The sequence below is a fragment of the Cotesia glomerata genome, linkage group LG5 (genome assembly GCF_020080835.1).
Source record: "Cotesia glomerata isolate CgM1 linkage group LG5, MPM_Cglom_v2.3, whole genome shotgun sequence".
Lineage (NCBI taxonomy): Eukaryota > Metazoa > Arthropoda > Insecta > Hymenoptera > Braconidae > Cotesia > Cotesia glomerata.
The window spans coordinates 26,180,512-26,205,196 of NC_058162.1; the positions used below are offsets into that span (position 1 = coordinate 26,180,512).

At 24.8% G+C, this 24,685-nt stretch overlaps 1 protein-coding gene across 3 annotated transcripts; it reads left to right on the forward strand.

Moving 5' to 3' along the window:
* Positions 1-437: 437 nt before the first annotated feature.
* On the forward strand, positions 438-22,896 carry LOC123265265. Of its 3 annotated transcripts, none has more exons than XM_044728951.1 (4): positions 440-666; positions 13,647-13,897; positions 20,173-20,441; positions 22,402-22,896. In XM_044728951.1, exons 2-4 carry the CDS (start codon positions 13,649-13,651, stop codon positions 22,403-22,405), a joined length of 522 nt encoding a protein of 173 aa, XP_044584886.1. In that variant the 5' UTR covers positions 440-666; positions 13,647-13,648; the 3' UTR covers positions 22,406-22,896. The 3 variants fall into 3 exon arrangements, with proteins under 3 accessions (XP_044584888.1, XP_044584886.1, XP_044584887.1); XM_044728952.1 differs by lacking the exon at positions 440-666 and adding an exon at positions 5,953-6,148; XM_044728953.1 differs by lacking the exon at positions 22,402-22,896 and having other exon boundaries at positions 438-666; positions 20,173-20,445.
* Positions 22,897-24,685: the final 1,789 nt, after the last annotated feature.

Here is a 24,685-nt window from a genome sequence, read left to right on the forward strand (position 1 = left end):
TAAAGTTCACGCAGTCCTTTTTTAAAAATTCATCTTTAAGTAAAGGTCCACCTACTGTCTCTCACGCAAAAATCCTCCGGATTTTCTGAATAAATAAAAAAAAATGAATATTCCGCAATCCGAAAGGTCACAAGCAGAGACAGGTCATTTACCTACATAAAATTTAGGGGTCTGATAATAAGTCTATTATTAATCCAATAGACTTATTATAACCACCTACGCTTGAATAGCTCTCCACCCCCAGCAGTACTACTTAGTTTAAATTTACGTCATCGACACATATAACGTAAGCTCTATCATACTCGTATGTAATCCACCAGCTAGCGGTACTGTATAAAAAATACTATACGTACATTATGTACCGCAAGTAAAGGTAGTACCACTACTCCGACTCCCGACAATCCAAAGTTGAGTAAAGTACTAGCTGTAACGACCGCGGACAACACACAACAGTCGCGCGTAGACCGCCGTAGGAGCAACGCTAGCACGGCGTTTAATTTTTAAATAAAACGTTTATTTTGTTTATTAAATTTTTGGACTTTTAGTCTTGTGAGAGAGTGCAAGAGAAAAGTTTTGGTTAATTTTATAAATAGTTTGTGCAATTATTAAAGCTTATATTAGGACTTACATCCTTCAAACTGTCGCAATCGATCCCCCGCATTACAGGTAATTTTAAAAATAAATAATTAATTTTTAATTTTAATTTTAAATATTTTAATTCTCGGCCTTGGTTTTTTATCTGGAGAATAAAATTAATGATAGCACACATTGTTTTACATAAAAGTAACAGCGCAAATATTGGATTAATTATTGAATTTTAAACACGGTTAATTGCAGCAATTACTATGTAATAAGCCTTTGTTTTTTTATTTTAATATTTATACTGATAGAAAAATTTTTTAACTATTAATAATTTTATTTATTTGAAAATAATTATTTAATTTATTACATTTTAATAAATATTTTTTAATATTCAATAAATATTTATTTAGGAGAAAAGTACATTTATTAATAGTTAATTTTAATAAATATTTTTAATGAATATTTTTTAACATTCAATAAATATTTATTTAGGAGAAAAGTACAATTTATTAATAGTTAATTTTAATAAATATTTTTAATGAATATTTTTAATAAATATTTTTAATAAATATTCTAATAAATATTTTTAATAAATATTCTAATAAATATTTTTAATAAATATTCTAATAAATATTTTTAATAAATATTTTAATAAATATTTTTTAACATTCAATAAATATTTATTTAGGAGAAAAGTACAATTTATTAATAGTTAATTTTAATAAATATTTTTAATGAATATTTTTTAACATTCAATAAATATTTATTTAGGAGAAAAGTACAATTTATTAATAGTTAATTTTAATAAATATTCTAATAAATATTTTTAATAAATATTCTAATAAATATTTTTAATAAATATTCTAATAAATATTTTTAATAAATATTTTAATAAATATTTTTTAACATTTAATAAATATTTATTTAGGAGAAAAGTACATTTATTAGTAGTTAATTTTAATAAAGATTTTTAATAAATATTTTAATAAATATTTTTAATAAATATTCTAATAAATATTTTTAATAAATATTTTAATAAATATTTTTAACATTCAATAAATATTTATTAAGAAGAAAAGTATATTTATTAATAGATAATTTTAATAAATATTTTTTAATATTAAATAAATATTTATTTAAGAAAAAAGTACATTTATTAATAGTTAATAATTATTTATTAATAATTTAAAAAATATTTATTAACAGTTAATAAATTGTACTTACTAAATATTTTTTAACTGTTAACAAATATTTATTAAATCGTATTTAATAAATTACTTATTAACTGTTAATAAACATTTATTAAATCCTAAAATGTTAAAAAATTATTTATTAACAGTTAATAAAGCTTATTAAATATAAACAAATTTTTTTATCAATGTATGTAATAGATTACACGGTTATTTTTTTGTCTTTGTTTTTTGTTACGACTCTATACGTGTCCTTAAATGGTCACTGGATTCTCATAACGCAACCCCGTTCGCACGATCGATCCTGCAAATTACTCGTTAAATTAAAAAACTTACGTGCTCAAACGACCTTGATCAACTGGTTAGATACTACGCTTTTTTTTTTATTCTAAAGGGAAATATTTATTTTAAATTGTTTTTATAATCTATTGTTTTATTTAGAAGTATTTTTAATGTGAAATATGATTTTTGGGAAATTTCTTGGAAACTAAAGAAAATTTTGGAAAAATTTTTAGACAAAAATTGTAGGGAACACAAAAATAAACAAAAAAGTATTGATAAACTTTTTTGATATCTGTGAAATTTAAAGAGTTATAGCAGATTGTTAATTTTTTTTGGTTTTTTCGAAGTTTTTGCAGTATAAATATAGTTTTTGGGAAATTTCTTAGAAACTAAGGGAAATTTTGGAAAACTTTTGAAACAAAAATTGTATGGAACACAAAAATAAACAAAAAAGTATTGATAAACTTTTTTGATATCTGTGAAATTTAAAGAGTTATAGCAGATTGTTAATTTTTTTTGGTTTTTTCGAAGTTTTTGCAGTATAAATATAGTTTTTGGGAAATTTCTTAGAAACTAAGGGAAATTTTGGAAAACTTTTCAGACAATAGTTGTAGGGAATACAAAAATAAACAAAAAAGTATTGATAACATTTTTTGATATCTAGGAAAATTAAAGAGTTATAACGGATTTTATAGTGAAAAAGGCGTTCCAAAATCTCTTGACAGGCTAATTGCCAATTTTTATGGGAAATTTGGACTGTAATTTTAGTTTTAAATAGTTAATTGGTTGTACTTGATAATTTTCATTAGTCTGGAGTTTAAAAAACTATAAAAATTATTTAAATAATTTTTTTAAAGATCCAGAATTGCAGAATATAAACTTGAGGAAGTATTTCGGAAATTAACGAAAATTTGAAACAAAAGTAGTAGAGGACACAAAAATAAACAAAAAAGTGGAATAATTTTTTACATATCTCTAAAATTTGAGGAGTTACAGCGGATTTCTTAGTGAAAATGGCGTTCTAAAATCTCTTGACAGAGTAATTGCCAATTTTTATGGGAAATTTGGATTGTAATTTTAATTTTAATTTTTTTTAATTACTTAATTAGATGTACTAGATAATCTTCAGTAATCTTGAGTTAAAAAAAATTTAAAAAGATCCAGATTTGTAAAATAAGAATTTTTGAGAAATATTTTGGAAACTAACAAAAATTTGAGCCAATTATTGTAAGAAAAACTGTAGAAGACACAAAAATAAACAAAAAAGTAAAATAATTTTTTGATATTTCGAAAATTTGAGGAGTTATAGCGGATTGTTTAGTGAAAATGGCGTTCCAAAATCTCTTGACAGAATAATTGTCAATTTTTATGGAAAATTTGGACTGTAATTTTAATTTTAATTTGTTTTAAATAGTTAATTAGACGTACTTGATCATTTTTATCACTCTAGAGTTTAAAAAAACTATAAAAATTGTTTAAGTTCTATTTTTAAAGATCCAGAATTGAAAAATATGAATTTTTGGCAATATTTTGGAAATTAATGAAAATTTGATAAAATTTTTAAACCAAAAATTGTAAAGGACACAAAAATAAACAAAAAAGTGAAATAATTTTTTGATATCTCTAAAATTTAAGGAGTTATAGCGGATTGATTAGTGAAAAAGGCGTTCCAAAATCTCTTGACACAACAATCGTTAATTTTTGTGGAAAATTTATAATTAAAATTTTCATTGCGACGGATATATTAATAGAGCAGTGACGCGATGCCCAAAATTATCACAGTCTTAAGATTTAATAATGTTAATATGATCAAGTTTATGCTCACGCCCATGCGTAACCAGGTGAAGGTTACGCGGTGTAATACTACGTCTTTAAGACAATTTATTCTCAGCGGTATTGAGATTGAGGATTACTTCTTTTTATATTAAAGTGCTACAGAAGCGCTTATTTATTTTTTTTTCAACTAAGCCCTCTTAATTCTCTTGTAAATTAAAAAAATAAAAAACAAATTAAATATTTGCATAAACTTATCTAGAAATATAGACATGCAACGTTTCAGAGTTAATGAATAATTAATGTAATTATTGTTATCTGTTTTGTGAGAACATGCATCAGTTATTGATTCTACTGATTATCTTTTTAATACAACAAATGTCACTTTCTGTTGTTGTAGGTGAATTTATTGAGTGAACGACCGATAAATTGGTCCAACACTGAAAGTTCAAGAGAAACTTTACGTCATTTTAAATAAATATGCGTATTTAATTAAATATTTATTAAACAAACAAACAAACAATGCAATTGTTATTTTGTGGTTAGAATTTCAATTTTCTTTTTTTCAAATATTATTCCAAAATTTTTTATAAAATTAAATTAATAATTATTTATAATTTATACTTAAAGGAAAAATAATTCTAAACCGGCTTTAGTTGACAAGTTTCCTTATAATTAATTATGACAAATCGCGACATAAATAAAAAAATATCATTTAATTAAAACAAAATAATTTTTAAATTTAAATTATTAATTTTAAAAATTCAAAAATTCCGCGCTTTTTTAATTTTAAATTTCCCGCCAAATCTCTTTCAAATCAAAAACTAATAAATCAGCCGCCATTTTTCGGCTTGATAATTCTTCCCTTTATTTTAATAATTTTAAAGCTTAATTTTTACAATTTTTTGATTGTTTTCTGTTAATTCACTTTTATTTAACCTATAAAATTTTTTATAACTCAATTTTAAGTATTTATTTAACCGTAATTATTCTATGAAAATTGCAAGTGAGATTAAAGGCGCCATTTTTGTATTTAAAGATTCTTCCAAAAGATTTTAGCACTTACAAGTTAATTTTATAGTTTTATTATTCCTAATTTAAAAAAAAATTATTTATTACAAGTTTGTTAATAATTAAATATGAAAAATCGCGGCAATAATAAAAAAAAACATTTTATTAAAACAAAGTACATAAATTTTAGAATTTTAATTAATAAATATTAAAAATATATTCTTTCAAAAATTCCGCGCTTTTTTAATTTTAAATTTCCCGCCAAACTTTTTTTTTAACCAAATAACTAATAAATCAGCCGCCATTTGTCAGCTTGAAAGTTCTTTCCTTTATTTTAATAATTTTAAAGCTTAATTTATAAAATTTTTTGATTGTTTTCTTCTAATTCACCGTTATTTAACCTATTAAATTTTTTATAACTCAATTTTAAGTATTTATTTAACTATAATTGTTCTATAAAAATTGCAAGTAAAGTTGATGACGCCATTTTTGTATTTAAATGTTCTTCCAAAGGATTTAAGTGCTTCCAAGTTAATTTTATATAGTTTTATTATTCCTAATTAAGAAAAAATTATTTACTCTCTTTTTTTATTAATAATTAATTATTAAAAAATTAAAATTATAAAAAAAATTCTAATGAATTTTTTTTTTAATTCGAAATTTTTTTAGCGAAAATTTTAATAAAAAAAAAATTTTTTTTTTTAAACTGCAAAAAAATTACTTTATAATTTATAATTTTTTAAGCTAAAAAAATTTTTTTTCCTACAAAATTATTTTATTTATTGAACCATAAATTAGAAAGTAATTTTCACTTACATAAATAAGTAAAAAAAAATTTTCCACGATCAATTACTCATGTAATTACTAATAAAATAAATATTAATGAAGCAACAAATACTTAAAAAAAATTTCTTGAGCATGACAAATCATCTGAAGTAATTAAACTTCGATTAAAAAAATAAAAACTCATAGAAGAAAAAAACTCGGAAGACATACAAAGTATTTTGATAGCTTATCAATTTCTCGATCGTTCTATTAAATAATTTACGATAAGAATAAAAAGGCCAATAAGAGTGACAGTAATTTAGTACAGTTATCAGTTTAAATTAACGAGTCCACGGCTTAACGCTTGACGCCTTATAATTCAAACCAACTAAGTTTGCTGAAGAATATATAAAACTGTCAAATATCGTCTATTTATTCAAATACAAAGTTATTGCTTTTTTACTAACCAAAACAAGTGCATTGTATCGTTTATTTATTTATTTATTTATTTATTTATTTATTCATTGTGCTACAACAAGATTTACGTAAATAAATTTACAGAGAATCCTTCACAGTTAATAATTTCATGGTCATGATTCAGACAACTTGGTTCATTCATTGCTTTAATTTAAAAGAAAATATCCATATTCATCAAAAGTAATAACAATAATAATTATAACAAGAGGTGTTGTTTAAATTTGTCAATTCTTTGTTCTAGAAAGCGTGACACTAAAAAGACTTTTTATAAATATTTTATGAATTGCTTAATTGTAAACATGTTTCAAAAGTGTAATTATCTTTCATAATTAGTCTTGTTATATATTAATATTTTTTATTAATTATTACTTCCTTAAAAAATTAATTTTTAATAATATTACTTTGAAAGTTGTAACCCAAGATAATTTACCAATTATTAATTTAAATTTTTAAATAATTCATACCACTTTTTTAGCAGAATAATAGAACTTATTAGCATGTTAATAGAAGAATTCAGTTTCATTTAATAAGATTTAGTAATGGATACTAAATGATTTAGTAAAAAACCTTTCATGACCAAATATTTAGTAATAGGTACTAAATCATTAATTAAAGCCCATTTAGTTTCACCAAATAAATGTTTAGTAGTATTTAACAAATGATTTATTGCTACGCAATAAATCGTTTATTAGTATTAAAGAAACTAATTTTACCGTGTAAATTAACTTTTTAACTTAAAATAAATAAAAATAATAAAAATGAATAATTTTAAGTAAAAATATAAGGTATTATAAAGAAAAGAATCTCATTAAATTATATATTTTTGTTTGAGACATTTATAAAATTTAAAATTAAACAAGTTTTTAATATATCAATAATAGACAAATTGAAAAATGTAAACTAAACTCCACTGAGAAAAGACATAAATAGAAGAAATTTATTGGGAGTTTGTGTGTTTTTAAAGGTTTAATAAATCTCCCAAAATCGAGCTGAATAAAATAATCTAAGTCAGTGAATAGTTTATATATCACATAAACATTGGAATTAAAGCATAGTCATCTACCGACAATACTTGCCAAATAAATATTTAATACCTGTTACTAAATATTATTTGGTGGAACTAAATATTTATTTCCGTGTAATAAGGCTTTGTTTATATAAAGAAATCAATTATTAAACTGTAACAAATAATATTCATGGGTACAAAATATTTATTTCTTCCAAATAAATGAATAAAAATTTTGTTACTAAATCAGTTTAGTACTCCATACTAAATCCTTCTATACTGATCGAAGGATTTAGTTCTATTTAATAAGATTTAGTAACGAACTTTTCATTACCAAATATTTAGTAATAGGTACTAAATCATTAATTAAAGCCCATTTAGTTCCACCAAATAAATGTTTAGTAGTATTTAACAAATGATTTATTGCTACGCAATAAATCGTTTATTAGTATTAAAGAAATTAATTTTTTAACTAATTTTAGCATGTAAATTAACTTTTTAACTTAAAATAAATAATTTTAAGTAAAAATATAAGGTATTATAAAGAAAAGAATCTCATTAAATTATATTTTTTTGTTTGAGACATTTATAAAATTTAAAATTAAACAAGTTTTTAATTTATCAATAATAGACAAATTGAAAAATGTAAACTAAACTCCACTGAGAAAAGACATAAATAGAAGAAATTTATTGGGAGTTTGTGTGTTTTTAAAGGTTTAATAAATCTCCCAAAATCGAGCTGAATAAAATAATCTAAGTCAGTGAATAGTTTATATATCACATAAACATTGGAATTAAAGCATAGTCATCTACCGACAATACTTGCCAAATAAATATTTAATACCTGTTACTAAATATTATTTGGTGGAACTAAATATTTATTTCCGTGTAATAAGGCTTTGTTTATATAACGAAATCATTTATTAAACTGTAACAAATAATATTGATGGGTACAAAATATTTGTTTCTTCCAAATAAATGAATAAAAATTTTGTTACTAAATAAGTTTAGTACTCCGTACTAAATTCTGCTATCAGTGTGCAGAATTGGACTCTGTTATGCAATAGTGTGTTAAGTACATAGGATTTCCATAGCACTTGACACATTAATGCATAACAGTGTCCAATTAAACTCCGATATCAATGGAAAAATGAGTGAGTTTAATAACTGGTCATTTACTTTTGCGTTAAAAAAAGATATTTGAGGGAATTTAAATGATTATTTATTAGTAGGTGATAAATTTAACGTGGAGGAGATTGTTATAGTCAGATGTACCCATAACCTGTATGTTGCTTCTTAAATCTCCCGGGCATTGCTTTTAGTCTGGGCAGAGTACACAAACTCCCACCAATAAATTCCCATCATCAGGTATACGCCTTCGGGAAATAAATCGTCAGAGTAAGTGAATCTGAATTGAATTAAATGAGTAAATATTGCGGTTGGGTAGTAAGAAAAAATTTTTATTAGAAACCGGTTAACTAAAATATTAAATTCAAAGATTTAGATTTTTATCATCACTTTCAATGTTGTAAAATTTTTTACCAATTGTTGAGTAATTAATTTCAATTTTCAATGAATTAATACAACGTTTTTTAAAATTAAAACCAGCAAACACAACTTCGGGCGTGAGTCTCTTGATAAAGTGTTAAATAATAATAATCTCTGGTATTTTAATTGTTGATAAATTAATAATCTGTTTGATATAAGTCGCCACTGGAAAGTTATCGAAAAATATTGGCTGTTAGACGTCTGAACTTTTTTATTAAGTGTTTGGCGATGGTGCAGGGAGGAAAGTGGGCGGTGCAAACACTAAAAATCTCTGTTGTCTGGCTTTAAATATTTTATTTGTTTATTAACAGTTATTTTAAATTCGGCATTAATTCTAGAGTATTTTTTTGATGGTATTGCTAGAAGAAATAACCCAACCAGTGTATTTTTTAACTCACCTGATTTTAGTGTTTAGTATTAAATTAGCGGCGTTGTCTAAAGTCAGTCCTCTGGACTTGTTACTTTTAAATTATTTAAAATACCGATTGTAAGCAATTGCAGGGACAGTGCTCAGCCGAAATTAATCTAAGGGCTGACTTTTTACATTTTGCCGAGTGTTTCATCACCATTTATTACATCCAAGTTATTTATGGTACTTTGGCGGCGAGGAAATAAGAAATTTATAGAATAAAAAAAATTCCAGAAAAATGTATCGGTCTCGAATTACAGATACTGACAAAATACTTGAATGAGTGATTAAAAAAATGAATTGACAGTAAAAAAATCGATAAGAGTTAAAAAAAAAAACTTGATTATGAAAATGAGATTGTTAATTTTTGATAAGTGTAAAAGTGTTGTCAGAATTTTATCAATTTCAGTAATAAAGGGCATCAAGTAATCATGTAATAAAATCTGACACTTTAATTACTGATTGAAATTAAATATTCAAACATCAATGATAAATAATTTTTAACTTTACTTGAAATAAGAAATTTATAGAATGTCCTGATTAATATAAAAAAATTATTGTCCGGAAATAAATGCACGGCATTTGTCAGGTATTTCATTAAAAAAAAATATCATAATCACAAATTTATAATAACAAACATTTAACATGCGTGCAATGTTGTAAATCGGTGGCGTGTAGGTATAAAAAATTTAAGTGCGACACGCGATTTATTCACACGCAAGACCCGAGGTACACACGGAAGCACGTAAAAATAAAATTTTAATATAAAAAAGCCACTAATAATTCAGCGGTATTAAAAATTAGTTGCCACACTTCAAAGGAATCGATCGCTAATGCTCAAATCTTTTTTATATATTTTTAAATTGGAGCACTTATGGCGTGGAAAAGTTTTGCGTTTATATTTATTTATATTCGTATGACCCGATCAAAACTTTTTTTTCTTAATAATTAAAGGCAACACCAAAACATTCGCGACCCAGACAAACTTGCGTAGTTTGCGGCTCACCAGGAATCATGAATAATCGAATTACTCAGCGATCGATCGGCAACATGACTTATGTGATGTGTGGTAATGTGTGATGTCTGATTATTACATTTAATTTCGCAATTTAAGAGAGGTATTTAAGGAAAAATAATCGGTAATTTTTTTTATACTTTCTAAATGAGATAAACTTCCCATATTGTCTTCAATGTTGGGTCAATAATAAATTGTTATAATTTATCCACAGATTCGGTAGAATCTGGCGCCAAGTTCCGTTCAAATCCGTTGTAAACGGAGCGCCAGACTACTGACTGTGTTTACTGTAAGCAGAACGGTATTTTGAGGTTGCAAAATTTTATTTAATTCTACGGTACTTTTTATTCCTAAATTGTATATTATAACAGTAATTAATACTTTATTTGACTGTTATTAATTAATTATATTCACTTATAACAATTAATCTACTTGAAATTATTAAATTTAATCCGCACAAACTATAGCAAGCTCAAAAATTTCGATCCTGACTTTTTTTCGATGTAAAAAGTGACATGCCACAGACTAAGTAATTCGAGAATGCATGGTAATAGTCCAATAGATGGGAAACTACACTTAAAAAAATAAATTTCACAGCTTGCATCTACACCCGCCAGGGTGCGCTGCAATTATTTTTACATAAACTGTAGCTTCAAGGGGATAGTTTGCTATAAAAAATGCAGCCAACTTGAGATTTAAGTTAGTACCAATTGCAAATTTTTATTATAATTACAAAAAATACTGAAATCCGAACAAAAACAGTTTCACTGTAAAAAAATCGCGCCAAGTCCACGTTCATAAGACTATTAAGAAAAAAAATTTTTATTTCTTTACAAAAAGATATAAAATAAAAATTAAAAATCCAAGTAACCGATATGATTGTATATGATTTTCGGAAATTAAAAAAAATTTTGTTGTAAATTTAAAAATTAAGAAAAAAATTTTGGAACGTACTTGGTGTGCGTCATTGTGTATTTCAATTTTTTTAAAGTCCTAGTAAATAGATTTTACGAATTTCATTAAAAGTAAAATATTTTGCAACCACGCACACTAAATGCGTTCCAAAATTTTTTTCTTAATTTTTAAATTTACAACAAAATTTTTTTTAATTTCCGAAAATCATATACAATCATATCGGTTACTTGGATTTTTTAATTTTTCTATTTTATATCTTTTTGTAAAGAAAAAAAAAAATTTTTTTTTTCTTAATAGTCTTATGAACGTGGACTTGGCGCGATTTTTTTACAGTGAAACTGTTTTTGTTCGGATTCCTGATAAGCTTGCTCGCTTTTATGTTAATTAATTTAAGTACTATCAAAGATACTTTTAAGTCAAAAAATAAATGAAAAATAACTATTGAGAAAAAGAACACTATTGTTACAAGAATTTTAATTGTTTGAAATTTTAAACATTTTTCTTCAGCTTAAATTACATTTTTCTTATAGAATTTTTATTTTTCGGAAAATCAAGATTTTTTAGGGGAAAATAAAATAACTTTTAAAGAAAATCAATTTTTTATGATTTAATATAATATTATTTTTCTTGTAATATATTTAATAGATTTTATTAGTAGAGTCGACTAAATACATTAAAATAAAAATAATTTATTTATTTACTGAATTTAAATGCCAATCACATAAGTAATAAAATTAAGATTAGAAGTATTAGTTTTCAGTATAAAAATGTTGTATTATTCGTAAATAATATAATTAAAATTTGAAGTATAGCTTGAGTAAATAAAATATTTAGTACATTCAGAAAGAGTAGCATGGTTACACGGAAAAAAGTAAACTGTAATATTCACTCGGATTCCGGTTAATTTTTATAGTTTCAAACAGTAAAGCGGACATCGGAGTGGCAAAAATATAAATATTACAAAACTTAATGTAGAAAGTATAAAAGCCACAATTTATAACTTAATATTCAAAATAAGTGATTAGTAGCTGTCACTATAGTAAATAACGACTGTTTCATCTTAAAAAATTACAGTTTCAAACAGTAAAAAGGCCATTCGGCAGCCGAAATGGAAGTAGATTTCATGATGAATAATAAAAATACTACTAGGGTTGCATACGAAAAAAAAAAAAAATAAATTTCTGTCTGATTAAACAACAATGACGTCAAAACGAATGCAAAAGTAAAATTTCATTATATCTGTCTGAGAAAGTAGGTGATTTTTGGCCTAGACTGATAATGAGGTACACAAATTAAAGCTTATTTAATAAGCTTTCAGATACCATTTATAGAATTTTGATAAGATATTGCGTTCAATTGTAATTGCACCAAAATACGGTAAAAGTGAAAATTTTTGCGATTTTTGAAAATTTTTGAATTGCTATTATTCCTAAACTATTTAATTTAGAGAAATAAATAAGTACACAAATTGAAGCTTATTAAATAAGCTTTCAAATGCAATTTACAGAAATCCGATAGGATGTCGCGTTCCATTGTTATTGCACGGAAATAAGGTAAAAGTGAAAATTTTTTGCGATTTTTGAAGGTTCACCGAAGTTCGGCTTGCCATAGATGTCTCAAATTATATGCAAATTTGGCATGCCAATCTTCGTTTTGCCTAACGTGGATTTAAGAAGGCGCAAGTTAGGCTTGCCTAAGTTAGGCAAGCCAAACTTGTCCCTCACTAATTCTTCGGCATTCCTCACTACAATTTCTAGTCGGAAAGTTGATTTGAAGTCTTTAATTTGAAGTCTTTAATTAAATATGTTTCTTTTTGTAAAAAAAAAATTGATTTTTTCAAAAGTGTTTAAAATTTCCAATTTTAATTTTTGTAACAAACAACACTTTTTTTTTTCTCAAAATTTATTTTTCAGTGGATTGGAGTAGTATTTACTTTTAAATAATCAAATAAATATCTTTAAATATTTGGATTACCCTTTGATGAAAATTAATTTTTTTAAAGGCCAATCAATCACTGGATTAAATAAAAAAATATTAATTAGAATACAAATGATTAAAAATAATCCAATTTTTTTTTTTGTTTAAAAAAAATATTTAAAATTTATACAAAATTATTTTCTATTTTTATTCTCACTTTTTAGAACAAAAATTTAATTTTTATTCAATTTAATTAGCCAAAATTAAAAAAAAAGTCAATGAAAAGAAATACTAAGTATTATTTTTTAAAATAAAAAATACTAATATTATTTTTTAAAAAAATGAAATCGAGTTTTAGAACTCGATAATGAATTCTGACGTCACAACAACAATTGTCCCGTTATCGTGTACGTATTATGATTGTCGTTAAGGGGGAAAGTGGAACGGTAAAGTCTGCCGACGTAAATACGGTAATAGCTGCAGTGAATGACCACAATACGAAAATAGACTAGATCTAAACTCACGACAAGGGAGTAGAAAAAATATTATCGAGCTAGAGGTGCGTCCAATACATCTAGGGCACATTATTCATTGCCCGGCTAGGGCACACGAACAAGCAGACTTACTATTGATAAATCAACGCGTCCTAAATTTTTAAGTCTATCGGTAGTGATAATAATAATTTTTATGGTCACTTTTAATTTATCTTGTACCATAAAATATAATTTATTTTTAATCTATCGATTTTTGTTCCAGAAATGTCGCTAGAAGAGTCCAGGCGGTCACAGAGGCCTTATCGGTATGGAATGGTCTTGCTGTGCGTCGGTGCGCTTATCAACTGGTTAGGACTCGCTGAAAATTATGTCGAGCCGGTCAGATATGTCGGGGTGGCTTGTATTGTCGCTGGCGCGCTTTTAATTTGTGCCGCCATGTGTTGTTGGCTTCACGCGCCACCTGTCAGAACTAATGTGGGCACGCATGGCTCTAATCATCCTAACACTATCCAAGTAAGTTTTTATTTTCATTTTTATCATTTTTTTTATTAGTTCACTTTTGGTTTAAATGAAAATACTCTTCAAACTTCATTTTGATAAGTAGTTTTTTTTTTATTAAGCAATAAAAATCGCAAGTGGGATCTAAGCCGCCATTTTGCTTATTTAAAAAATATTTTTATTTTATTTTAAAACTTCGAAAGTTTATTTTAAAAAATTTTTAAAAATTTTCCTTAATTTACTTCAATTATACTCAAAAATAATTATAAAACTCTAATTTGATACATAAATTCAATAAAACTTATAATTTAAAACCGCAAGTGAGATTTAAGACGCCATTTTGTCGATTTTGAATTTTTTTTTTGTATTATTTGTTAATATTTAAAAGTTAATTTTAAAATATTTTTATAAATTATTCTCAATTCACTTCAAATAAACTTAAAAATAATTTTAAAACACAAATTTGATCCATTAATTTGATAAAATTAATCATTTAAAACTGCAAGTGAGATTTAAGACGCCATTTTGCCTGTTTTAAATTTTTTTAATTTTATTTCGTTACTTTAAAAAGTTATTTTTGAAAATTTTTATGGATTTTCTTTAATTCACTCTCACTTAACTAAAAAATAATTATAAAATAAAAATTTGATCCCTAAATTCGATAAAATTAATCATTTAAAACGCCAAGTGAGATTTAAGACGCCATATTGTTTGTTTTAAGACTTTTTTGTCGTATTTTGTAATTTTTGAAAATTTTTATGGATTTTCCTTAATTCACTTTAACTTAACTCAAAAATAATTATAAAATTAAAATTTGATACATTAATTTGATAAAATTTATAATTTAAAACTGCAAGTGAGATTTAAGACGCCATTTTGCTTATTTAAATTGTCAAGATAAAATAGCGGGAAATTTAAAATATTTAAAATAAAAATATTGTATTTTTTTATGACACCGAAATTAGAAGACGTGTAAAAATTTTTGATTTTTTTTTATTAATTAAATTACAACGAAAAAGATATTTTTAAGAAATTGCACTTATAGTTTTTTAAGTTTTTTACATGTGACAACTTTTTTTTTAATTGTTTAATTGAAATTTTGTCAATAAAAAATTTTGGAATGTTGGCTAACTTCATTTTCATATTTTTTTTTGTAAATTTAAAAACTTTGACAATTTTGAACCTTAAATTAAAATTTAAAGTAATAAATTTTGAAAAATTATTAAGAATATAATAAAATTGAAATTTTTTAAAGAAAAATATTAAAATTAAAGTGAAAAATTTTTTGAATAATTAACAAAAAAATTCAAATAGATTTTGATGAATATTTATTGTCGAGAGGGTAATTACCCCGGATCAATGAATGAGTTAGTGAGAATCGAGGATATATATATATATATATAATACACACTTGCACAATATACAAGTAGTATATATATATATATAGGATTTAGGTTTATAAGAGAAGTAGTAAAGTTACCGCTCGAATTTATTTATAGAAAAGTTTATTCTGGAATAAAGCTAGTGTAAGTGCACGGAGAGGGTGGATTGCAGCTATAGGAGTACAATAATAGTAATAGTAATAGTAATAGGTAAAACTAAATTCTATACATCTAAATGGAGTAGAGTGAATACTGAATGCAAGTTAAAACTTCGATGTCGATGCACCCGAGTGAGACTCGCCCATTGTTGGATATTTTTAAATCATACCTACGGAATTATCCTCGGTTGGTGGCTCTTGCACTCGACAAAACTTATTTTTTACTACCGCTATTGTTTCTCGAAATTAAAAACCCTTTCTCTATCGGGGCTGTTGTTTTTTTCTCTTGTTTTTTACCGGACAAATATGTGAATAACCTATTCTAGTCAATTTAGTTAATGGAAGTTACAACAATGCCGTTCTGTATTCAATATGGCGGCCTTTTACACTCACATGCTATTTTTATTTGTTTATGAGATTGTAATTATCGATTAAGGGTCATTTCTATGGCTGTTTGTTGATTTTAGGAGAGTGAATTTAATTGATTCGATTTTCATTCAAGGAAATTTATATATAAATTTCTAAAAATAACCTCACTTTTATTTAATTATTCATTTTACATATTTAATGAGTTCAATAACACCGAGTTGAAATCAATTCGATTTATACGTAAAAAAGTTATATATAAAATTTTAAATTAAGGAGGTTCGAGTGAATCTAATGTAAAAAATAATTTCCAACTTTGAGCTTTGAAATTAAGTGTACGTATAAATAAATACGTAATTTATCTAATCCCAAAATTTAAAAAAGATTCACCGTTCAGTTACTAAGATATTAAATTTGAAAAATCACATATTTTATCTCCTATACACGGGCTCTTATGGCGGACAAACGTTTTGTCGAGACTTTAATTATTTATTTCAATATTAACCTCCCAACTTTAACGGATAAAAAACTATACACAAGAAACTTGGATTATTGCAAAATATAAAAGCAATTTAATAATAATACATTACCGATATAATTTTTGAAATATTTAAAGTAAAATTTTATGTTTGTAACTCGTTTATCGTCAGCTATTTATTCGAATAAAGATTTGACAACATCGCGTCAACAGCTGAGAAAAAACAAAAGGATAGAAATATAGTTACAGAGAGAGAAATGTTTAACTCACACACTCATCCACGTCTCTGTAATGGGTATAATCAAACGCGCTATTGCCAAATCTGTTTATTTATTCGGGCAAGTAATAAATACCAAAGTCATTTTATTACTTTACTTTATTAAATAAGTAAAAATCATCAATTATTAAATTGTTTAAATTATTTTAAATTAAAATGAAGAATTTTGACGAATATTGGAATGACTAAAATTAAAAAAAAATTTTAACATTATTTTGACTCATTAGTATCGCTCAAACTTCCTTAAGGAAGTTCGAGCGAATCTAATGTAAAAAATAATTTCCAACTTTGAGCTTTGAAATTAAGTATACGTATAAATAAATACGTAATTTATCTAATCCCAAAATTTAAAAAAGATTCACCGTTTAGTTACATAGATATTAAATTTTAAAAATCACATATTTTATCTCCTTAAACACGGGCTCTTATGGCGGACAAACTTTTGTCGAGACTTTAATTATTTATTTCAATATTAACCTCCCAACTTTAACGGATAAAAAACTATACACAAGAAACTTGGATTATTGCAAAATATAAAAACAATTTAATAATAATACATTACCGATATAATTTTTGAAATATTTAAAGTAAAATTTTATGTTTGTAACTCGTTTATCGTCAGCTATTTATTCGAATAAAGATTTGACAACATCGCGTCAACAGCTGAGAAAAAACAAAAGGATAGAAATATAGTTACAGAGAGAGAAATGTTTAACTCACACACTCATCCACGTCTCTGTTATGGGTATAATCAAGCGCGCTATTGCCAAATCTGTTTATTTGTTCCGGCAAGCAATAAATACCAAGGACATTTTATTATTTTACTTTATTAAATACGTAAAAATCATCAATTATTAAATTGTTTAAATTAAAATAACGAATTTTTACGAATATTGGGAAGACTAAAATAAAAAAAAAATTTTAACATTATTTTGACTCATTAGTTACGCTCGAACTTCCTTAAGGTAAAAGCCCCAATGACACTTCTAGAGACAAAGTTATGATTTGATTTTTTTTAAGCAATCAAATATTAATATCGTTGAATTTTGTTTGTGGTAATGTCTCAAGTAATGTTTTTACTAATCAAACTTTTTAAAATTATAATCCCTGATATTTACTAATTAATTTTAAATAATTAAATAGATTATCCGGATACACCAATTATTGGCAGGTTAAAAAACTGATTGATCTAATTATTGACATACCTTCACCCCAATTATTGACACCTATACTAAGCATGCCTACAATCATCTGCTTATTCTTATTTATCCAAACTTATTATTAAGTAATCAATTTTATTAAAGTTTATTAATAATAATTTCCATAAATGATTAATTACTTTTAAAAATATAAAAATTTATTTTAAAATAATTTATTGAATCAGAAGAGTTCAAATTTTTACAGTTAATTTTTTAGATTAAAGTCAAAAAAAGGCGTGATAGCGCTGTCGAATGGCTGTCAATATGAGATTCAACTCAAAAATTATCAACTAGTTATTGACAGTCATTATTTAAATATTATAAAGCATACAATTAATTTCGATTATTCAATTTTATAAATTTTTCATTTATTGTTAATTAAAAAAAAAAAAAAGATGATATTATTAGATGAAGAAATGAATTTAAACTCGGCATTTAAGAAAAATGCTTTTCTAATCAAAGTTGTTAAGAAAATAAACGTTCGTAAGCTGGTTTTAACTGGTGGTAACTTTATTTTTTTTTAATAATTAATATTTAATATTTTGAACTGACAGTAATTTTTTTCAATTTTTTAATTAATTAGAATTTAATAAAAATTTATGATAGTTATTTTTATTACAGATGATTAAATATATTTAAAAATAATTTAGGGTGTCAATATTTAGACCTCTGTCAATAATTGGGGCTTTTACCTTATATAGTTTTAATTCAGAAAAAATTTTTTTTTTAATAAAAAAAATAACTTACCTAAAAAATAACCTGTCATATATTTTAACTCTAATAAATATTTCTTCCCCATGGTATAAATAGCCTATTGAATGGTATAAATAAATTTTATTAATATCGCATCCATATATAACGAGACTTTTTGTAACGATTTATTTTTTTTTTTCATAATGTAATAAAGAGAATCTATATAACACAAAGGGCAACTTACAGCCGTTTATCCAAGAATAAACTATGGATATTTAAGTGCAGTCTAGTATATTTATGTATATATATGTATATAAATGTAGATATATGACATGAACACTTGTGTGAGTTTTAAGTTGATGAGGGTATTTCGTCACCGCGGAAAGAGGCACGCGTTATTGTCTCTTCTTTTCTATCTTTGTTATTCTCTTGGCCAATCTCACTAATACATCAAACCATTGCATTAAACATTATATTAGATATTTCCATTAGTCGAGCACGAACTAAAAGTAAAATGATTGGATGTGCAAATATTTGCATGCGCTCTCTTTATTATTATCATCATTTATTAAAAAATAATTATAATAATCCAAGTCAAAATTTTATTATAATTAGAATTATTATTATTATTATTTTTTAAATTATTGAAATTACTACATAAAATATTGAAAGTAATAACAATAATAACTAGCAACCTTGCAGTCACTATGTGACTGCTGTGACTTGTGAACAATAAATAAATAAAATTTTGCTTTATTAAATAATGAATTTTGTTAAATTGCACTGTACTTTTTTAATTATTGACATTTTTAAAGATATAAGCTCATCCTGATGTTACACTCATCAAGAGCTTTCATTTGAGTATCCACATGCATTTTTGATATATTTTTCATATATACATATATATAATATATATAAATATATGAAAAATACATATATATAATATATATTTTGAAAATATAAGCTCATCCTGATGTTACTCTCATCAAGAGCTTTTATTTGAATACCCACATGCATTTTCATATATATTTCATATATACATATATATAATATATATAAATATATGAAAAATTGATGTGGGTATTAAAAAGAAAGGCCTCGATGAGTGTAACATCGGGATGAGCTTATATCTTTAAAAATGTCAATAGTTCACATGATACAAGGTCATTTCTTAATTATTGACATTTTTAAAGATATAAGCTTATCCCGATGTTACACTTATCGAGACCTTTCATTTGAGTACCCACATCAATTTTTTATATATTTAATATATTTATATATATTATATATATATGTATGTATGAAAAATATATTAAAAATGCATGTGGGTACTCAAATGAAAGGTCTTGATGAGAGTAACATCGGGATGAGTTTATATCTTTAAAAATGTCAATAGTTCACAAGATACAAGGTCATTCCTTAATTATTCATAATTTTAAAGATATAAACTCATCCCGATGTTACACTTATCGAGACCTTTCATTTGAGTACCCACATCAATTTTTTATATATTTAATATATTTATATATTATATATATGTATGTATGAAAAATATATTAAAAATGCATGTGGGTACTCAAATGAAAGGTCTTGATGAGAGTAACATCGGGATGAGCTTATATTTTTAAAAATGTCAATAGTTCACAAGATACAAGGTCATTTCTTTATTATGTTTCGAGACTGGCCAGAAAATTTTGGTTATTCTCTTAATAATATAGATAATAATAATTTTTTCAGATTGATGATCCAATTCATGTAATAAGTGTTGAAGAACCAGCAAGTGTCGCTCGACAAAAACCTCCAGATTATGATGCCGTAGCAGATGCACCGCCTAGTTATGATGACGCTATTAAACTTAATCCAGGACAATTAACAACTCGCGCTAGTATCAGCGGGATTTCGCCGATTTTGCCGGGTATGATTACAATGTCGAATAATAGCTCCGCGACAAGTGGAATTTCCAATGACCAACCGACTACTCCTACACCACCACCTGCGTACGCTAGGTAATTTATCATTTCATTAATTAATTAACTAATCGATTATTTCAATTTTATGTTTTATGTTATTTAACTCTGATTCATTCGAATATGTTATTTAAATCAGATTTATTTTAGGTCAATAAACCCGTCAATTATCATGAATAAAAAAAATAATGTACAAATTTATCTTGTAAATTAAAAATTTATCTTTTACAAGCTTAAAATACATTAAAATGATAAGTTTTTTTTTTCAATTAAGGCACTTGTTACAGTGGATAATTAAAGACTGTGTTTCATTACACTCGGAATATTGATTTAAATCTCGGAGATTAGCAGAGTGAATCGAGTTTTATTAATTAAATTAAAATTTTTAGCAATGGTATTTATTTTTAATTTTTTTATTGCAAAATAATGAAAATTCTCCTAAAATAATTTTTAATAAAAATATTTTTTTAATCTTAAAAAAAATAATTTTTAAAATTTTTAATTTTACATTTTTTTATTCAAAAAATTTAAATGAAGAATTTTATTGAAAAAAAAAATTTTTTTTATTTTTATAAAATTTTTCAATTAATTTTAATCAAAATTAAAATTTCTTTAAATTATTTTTAATTATAAATTTTAAGCTTTAAAAATTTCAAAAATTAAATGTAACAAGCAACCTTGCAGTGTGATTTTTTAAATATTGACGTTTTTGAAAATATAAGCTCATCCCGATGTTACACTCATCAAGACCTTTCATTTGAGTACCCACATGCATTTTTTATATATTTTATATATGTAAATAATATATGTAAATATATAAAATATATGAAAAATTGATGTGGGTACTCAAATTAAAGGTCTCGATGTGTGTAACATCGGGATGAGCTTATATCTTTAAAAATGTCAGTAGTTCACAAGATACAAGGTCATTTCTTAATTATTGATAATTTTAAATATGCAAGCTCATCCTGATGTTACACTCATCAAGAGCTTTCATTTGAGTACCCACATGCATTTTTGATATATTTTTCATACATACATATATATAATATATATAAATATATAAAATATATGAAAAATTGATGTGGGTACTCAAACAAAAGGTCTCGATGAGTATAACATCGGGATGAGCTTATATCTTTAAAAATGTCAATAGTTCACAAGGTACAAGGTCATTTCTTAATTATTGATAATTTTAAAGATGTAAGTTCATCCTGATGTTATACTTATCAAGAGCTTTTATTTGAGTACCCATATCAATTTTTCATATATTTTATATATTTGTATATATTATATATATGTATGTATGAAAAATATATTAAAAATGCATGTGGGTACTCAAATGAAAGATCTTGATGAGTATAACATCGGGATGAGCTTATATCTTTAAAAATGTCAATAGTTCACAAGGTACAAGGTCATTTCTTAATTATTGATAATTTTAAAGATGTAAGTTCATCCTGATGTTATACTTATCAAGAGCTTTTATTTGAGTACTCACATGCATTATTGATATATTTTTTATATATTCATACAAATAATATATATAAATATATGAAATATATGAAAAATTGATGTGGGTACTCAAACGAAAGGTCTCGATTAGTGTAACATCGGAATGAGCTTATATCTTTAAAAATATCAATAGTTCACGAGATACAAGGTCATATCTTAATAATATAGATTAAAAAATTCTTCATAGCTTCAATTAAAAAAAAAATAATTGTTTAAACCGTCTTATTAATTAAATTCCACATCAGCATATTCAAAAAAAAACTTTCGTATAACTCTAAAGGTCATGCAAATGTCATAAAAATTAAAATGTCATAACCCGACACTTAAACTCAGTAGCAATTGAAAAAAAAAAAGAATAAAAAAATATCTTTATATTAAAATGAAGATAATCACTTTATTTATCATTATTATTTCGAATCTAACCGATAAATCAAATAAATTTCCGTAAATTCGGAGTACTTAGATAAGAATTTTTTTTCTTCAGGTGAGACTACATGATCGGTCATCAACGACCAAGACAAAGTCTACCCACATCATTAAACCAATCAGCACGCGCTGAGGTCCACGGACGCACCCGAGCTGGCCAAGTGAGCGTCCACAAGCCGTGCGACACCCCGGCGACGTCCTCTTTCGTAGGAATGCGCCATCACCGTCGCTACGACGTCAGACCTGTAACGACGAACGCATCCGCCAGAAGACTGCGCGCCCAAAGTGTTCATGTTCTCTACGCGCACGTGCCATTTCATTTCGATCACAATGATCACTGATCATCAATTTAAGAGAGAAAATTAATTTATATAATTTATAGTTTTTTTTAAATTTTAATTTAATCTTCTATCCCTAAGATTTATTTAAACACAAAGAGAATTATGACCAAAATAATTATTAAGTGTTGATTAGTGAGATTTACGTCGGTTTGTAAATACATTCCAGCTGGAAAATTAACTTGTTGATTCAAGAAAAATGTATTATCATGCTTCAAGATATTCTAATCATGAAATTGAAACTTAAGTTTTAAAAAAAAATTTGCAGAAGAATTTATGCACTAGCTTTTTGTTTAAAAGATTCACAATTAATTTATTCAAGAATTTTTTCTTCAAGATTGAGAATTCTCGGTAACGTCAGCTTAAGATTTTACCGACTTATTTTAAATATGGCGTTATAACCAACAAATTTATAGACTTTTACTATTATTATCCAAAAAAAGTATTTTTTTCTTCTTAAAATTTGTTAAAAAGCTTCAAGACTATAAATTTTTTCAAAAAAGGGAACTTTAATTCAGGAATTAAGATTTAAATAAGCAGAAAATTGGAAAGATTAATTTTCCTTTAATGAAAACACTTGTTGGTAACGTCGGCCTAAAATATTACCGACTTATTTTAAAAATGGCGTTATAACCGACAAATTAATAGACTTTTTTTACTTATATTACCCAAAAAAATTACTTTTTTTCCTAATATCTGTTAAAAAGCTTCAAAATTATTAATTTTTTATCAATTTTGCCAAGAAATTAATTTTTGAAACAAAAAATAAAGAATTTTAGAAAAAATCAGAGTTTTTCAGAAGAATTTAAGTTTGATAAATACACTTTGATGTTTTCAAGATTCACATATGCTTCACTCAAGATTAAGATTGTCCAAGATATAGCCAACTTATTAAAAAATTAATTATAACTTTTTTTAAAAATTAATTATAATTAAAAAAAAAAATTTATAATAATTTTTCTAAAAAATTAATTATAATTTTTGAATTACTCCAACATTTTTCATAAAAAACTCTATTAAAAATAGTTAAAAAAATTAATTTAATTGAAAATTAATTCCTGTTTTTAATGAAGAACATAAAATTAAAACAAAATAAATTAATTTGTAATTTCTGAATAATATTATCGACCGTAGATAAAAATTTCTCGACTCAAGATTCAGAATTAAAGAAAAGAAAAAATTTCTTTTAAATTATCAGTATATTTTTCTTATATCAATATAGTTTTACGTCAGTGTGATCTCAATCCTCATTCCAAATTAATAAACCTTAAGGCTTGTAATTGTAATTAATTATTTATTGCGACCAGACTCGAGGCTGGAAGACTTTTGTAAAAAATAATATATATTATTAATGATTGATAAAGATTAGGTCTAGCGTATGTGCAAAGTGATTAGAATGATGGTTATAAGTCCTGAGACAAATCGCCGACGGCATTTTTAAAGAAGAAAATAAAATATATATATGTAATTATATTATACTGTTAATTGAGACGTTACTCACGTCAGTATGACGTGCGCAATGATGACAATGTCACGCACGTATATTTTTCATTGTGATTTGTATGATAAGAATTGTTAATACGGGACAAATATTTAATTATTATTGTCATTATAGAATTTTATTGTTTGCCCGTGTCATCTGTAAGATAAGATTTTTTGTTTTTATACTCTATTAATAAATTGTAAGATATTTAAATTTATCAGTTGCCTCTTTATTTTTTACCTCAATTTATTTCTTTGTTTTTGTTTTTTTTTTTTTTTTTTTTTTTTTTTTTTTCATTAAAAAGGAGGCTATTGTGAATTATGATCGTAAGGTGAGTAAAAAATTACGTCAGCCGATTCATAAACTTTTAGGTGTGTAATTGTTCTTATCTTGATATTTGTAGGTGAGATGAATGTGATCTTTGCTGTTTGTGTGTAATGAGGGTAATTTATCTTTGTCGAGTGTTTAACTTGAATGTTTATAGCTTTTAGCTTCCATCTCTGAGGCTATTGTTTGGAGAT

Bases quoted from the DNA above. Each gene is read 5' to 3' on its own strand.
- LOC123265265 (XM_044728953.1), top strand. From the start codon at position 13,649: ATGTCGCTAGAAGAGTCCAGGCGGTCACAGAGGCCTTATCGGTATGGA. The intron at 13,898-20,172 runs GTAAGTTTTTAT...TAATTTTTTCAG, and splicing joins ATCATCCTAACACTATCCAA to ATTGATGATCCAATTCATGT.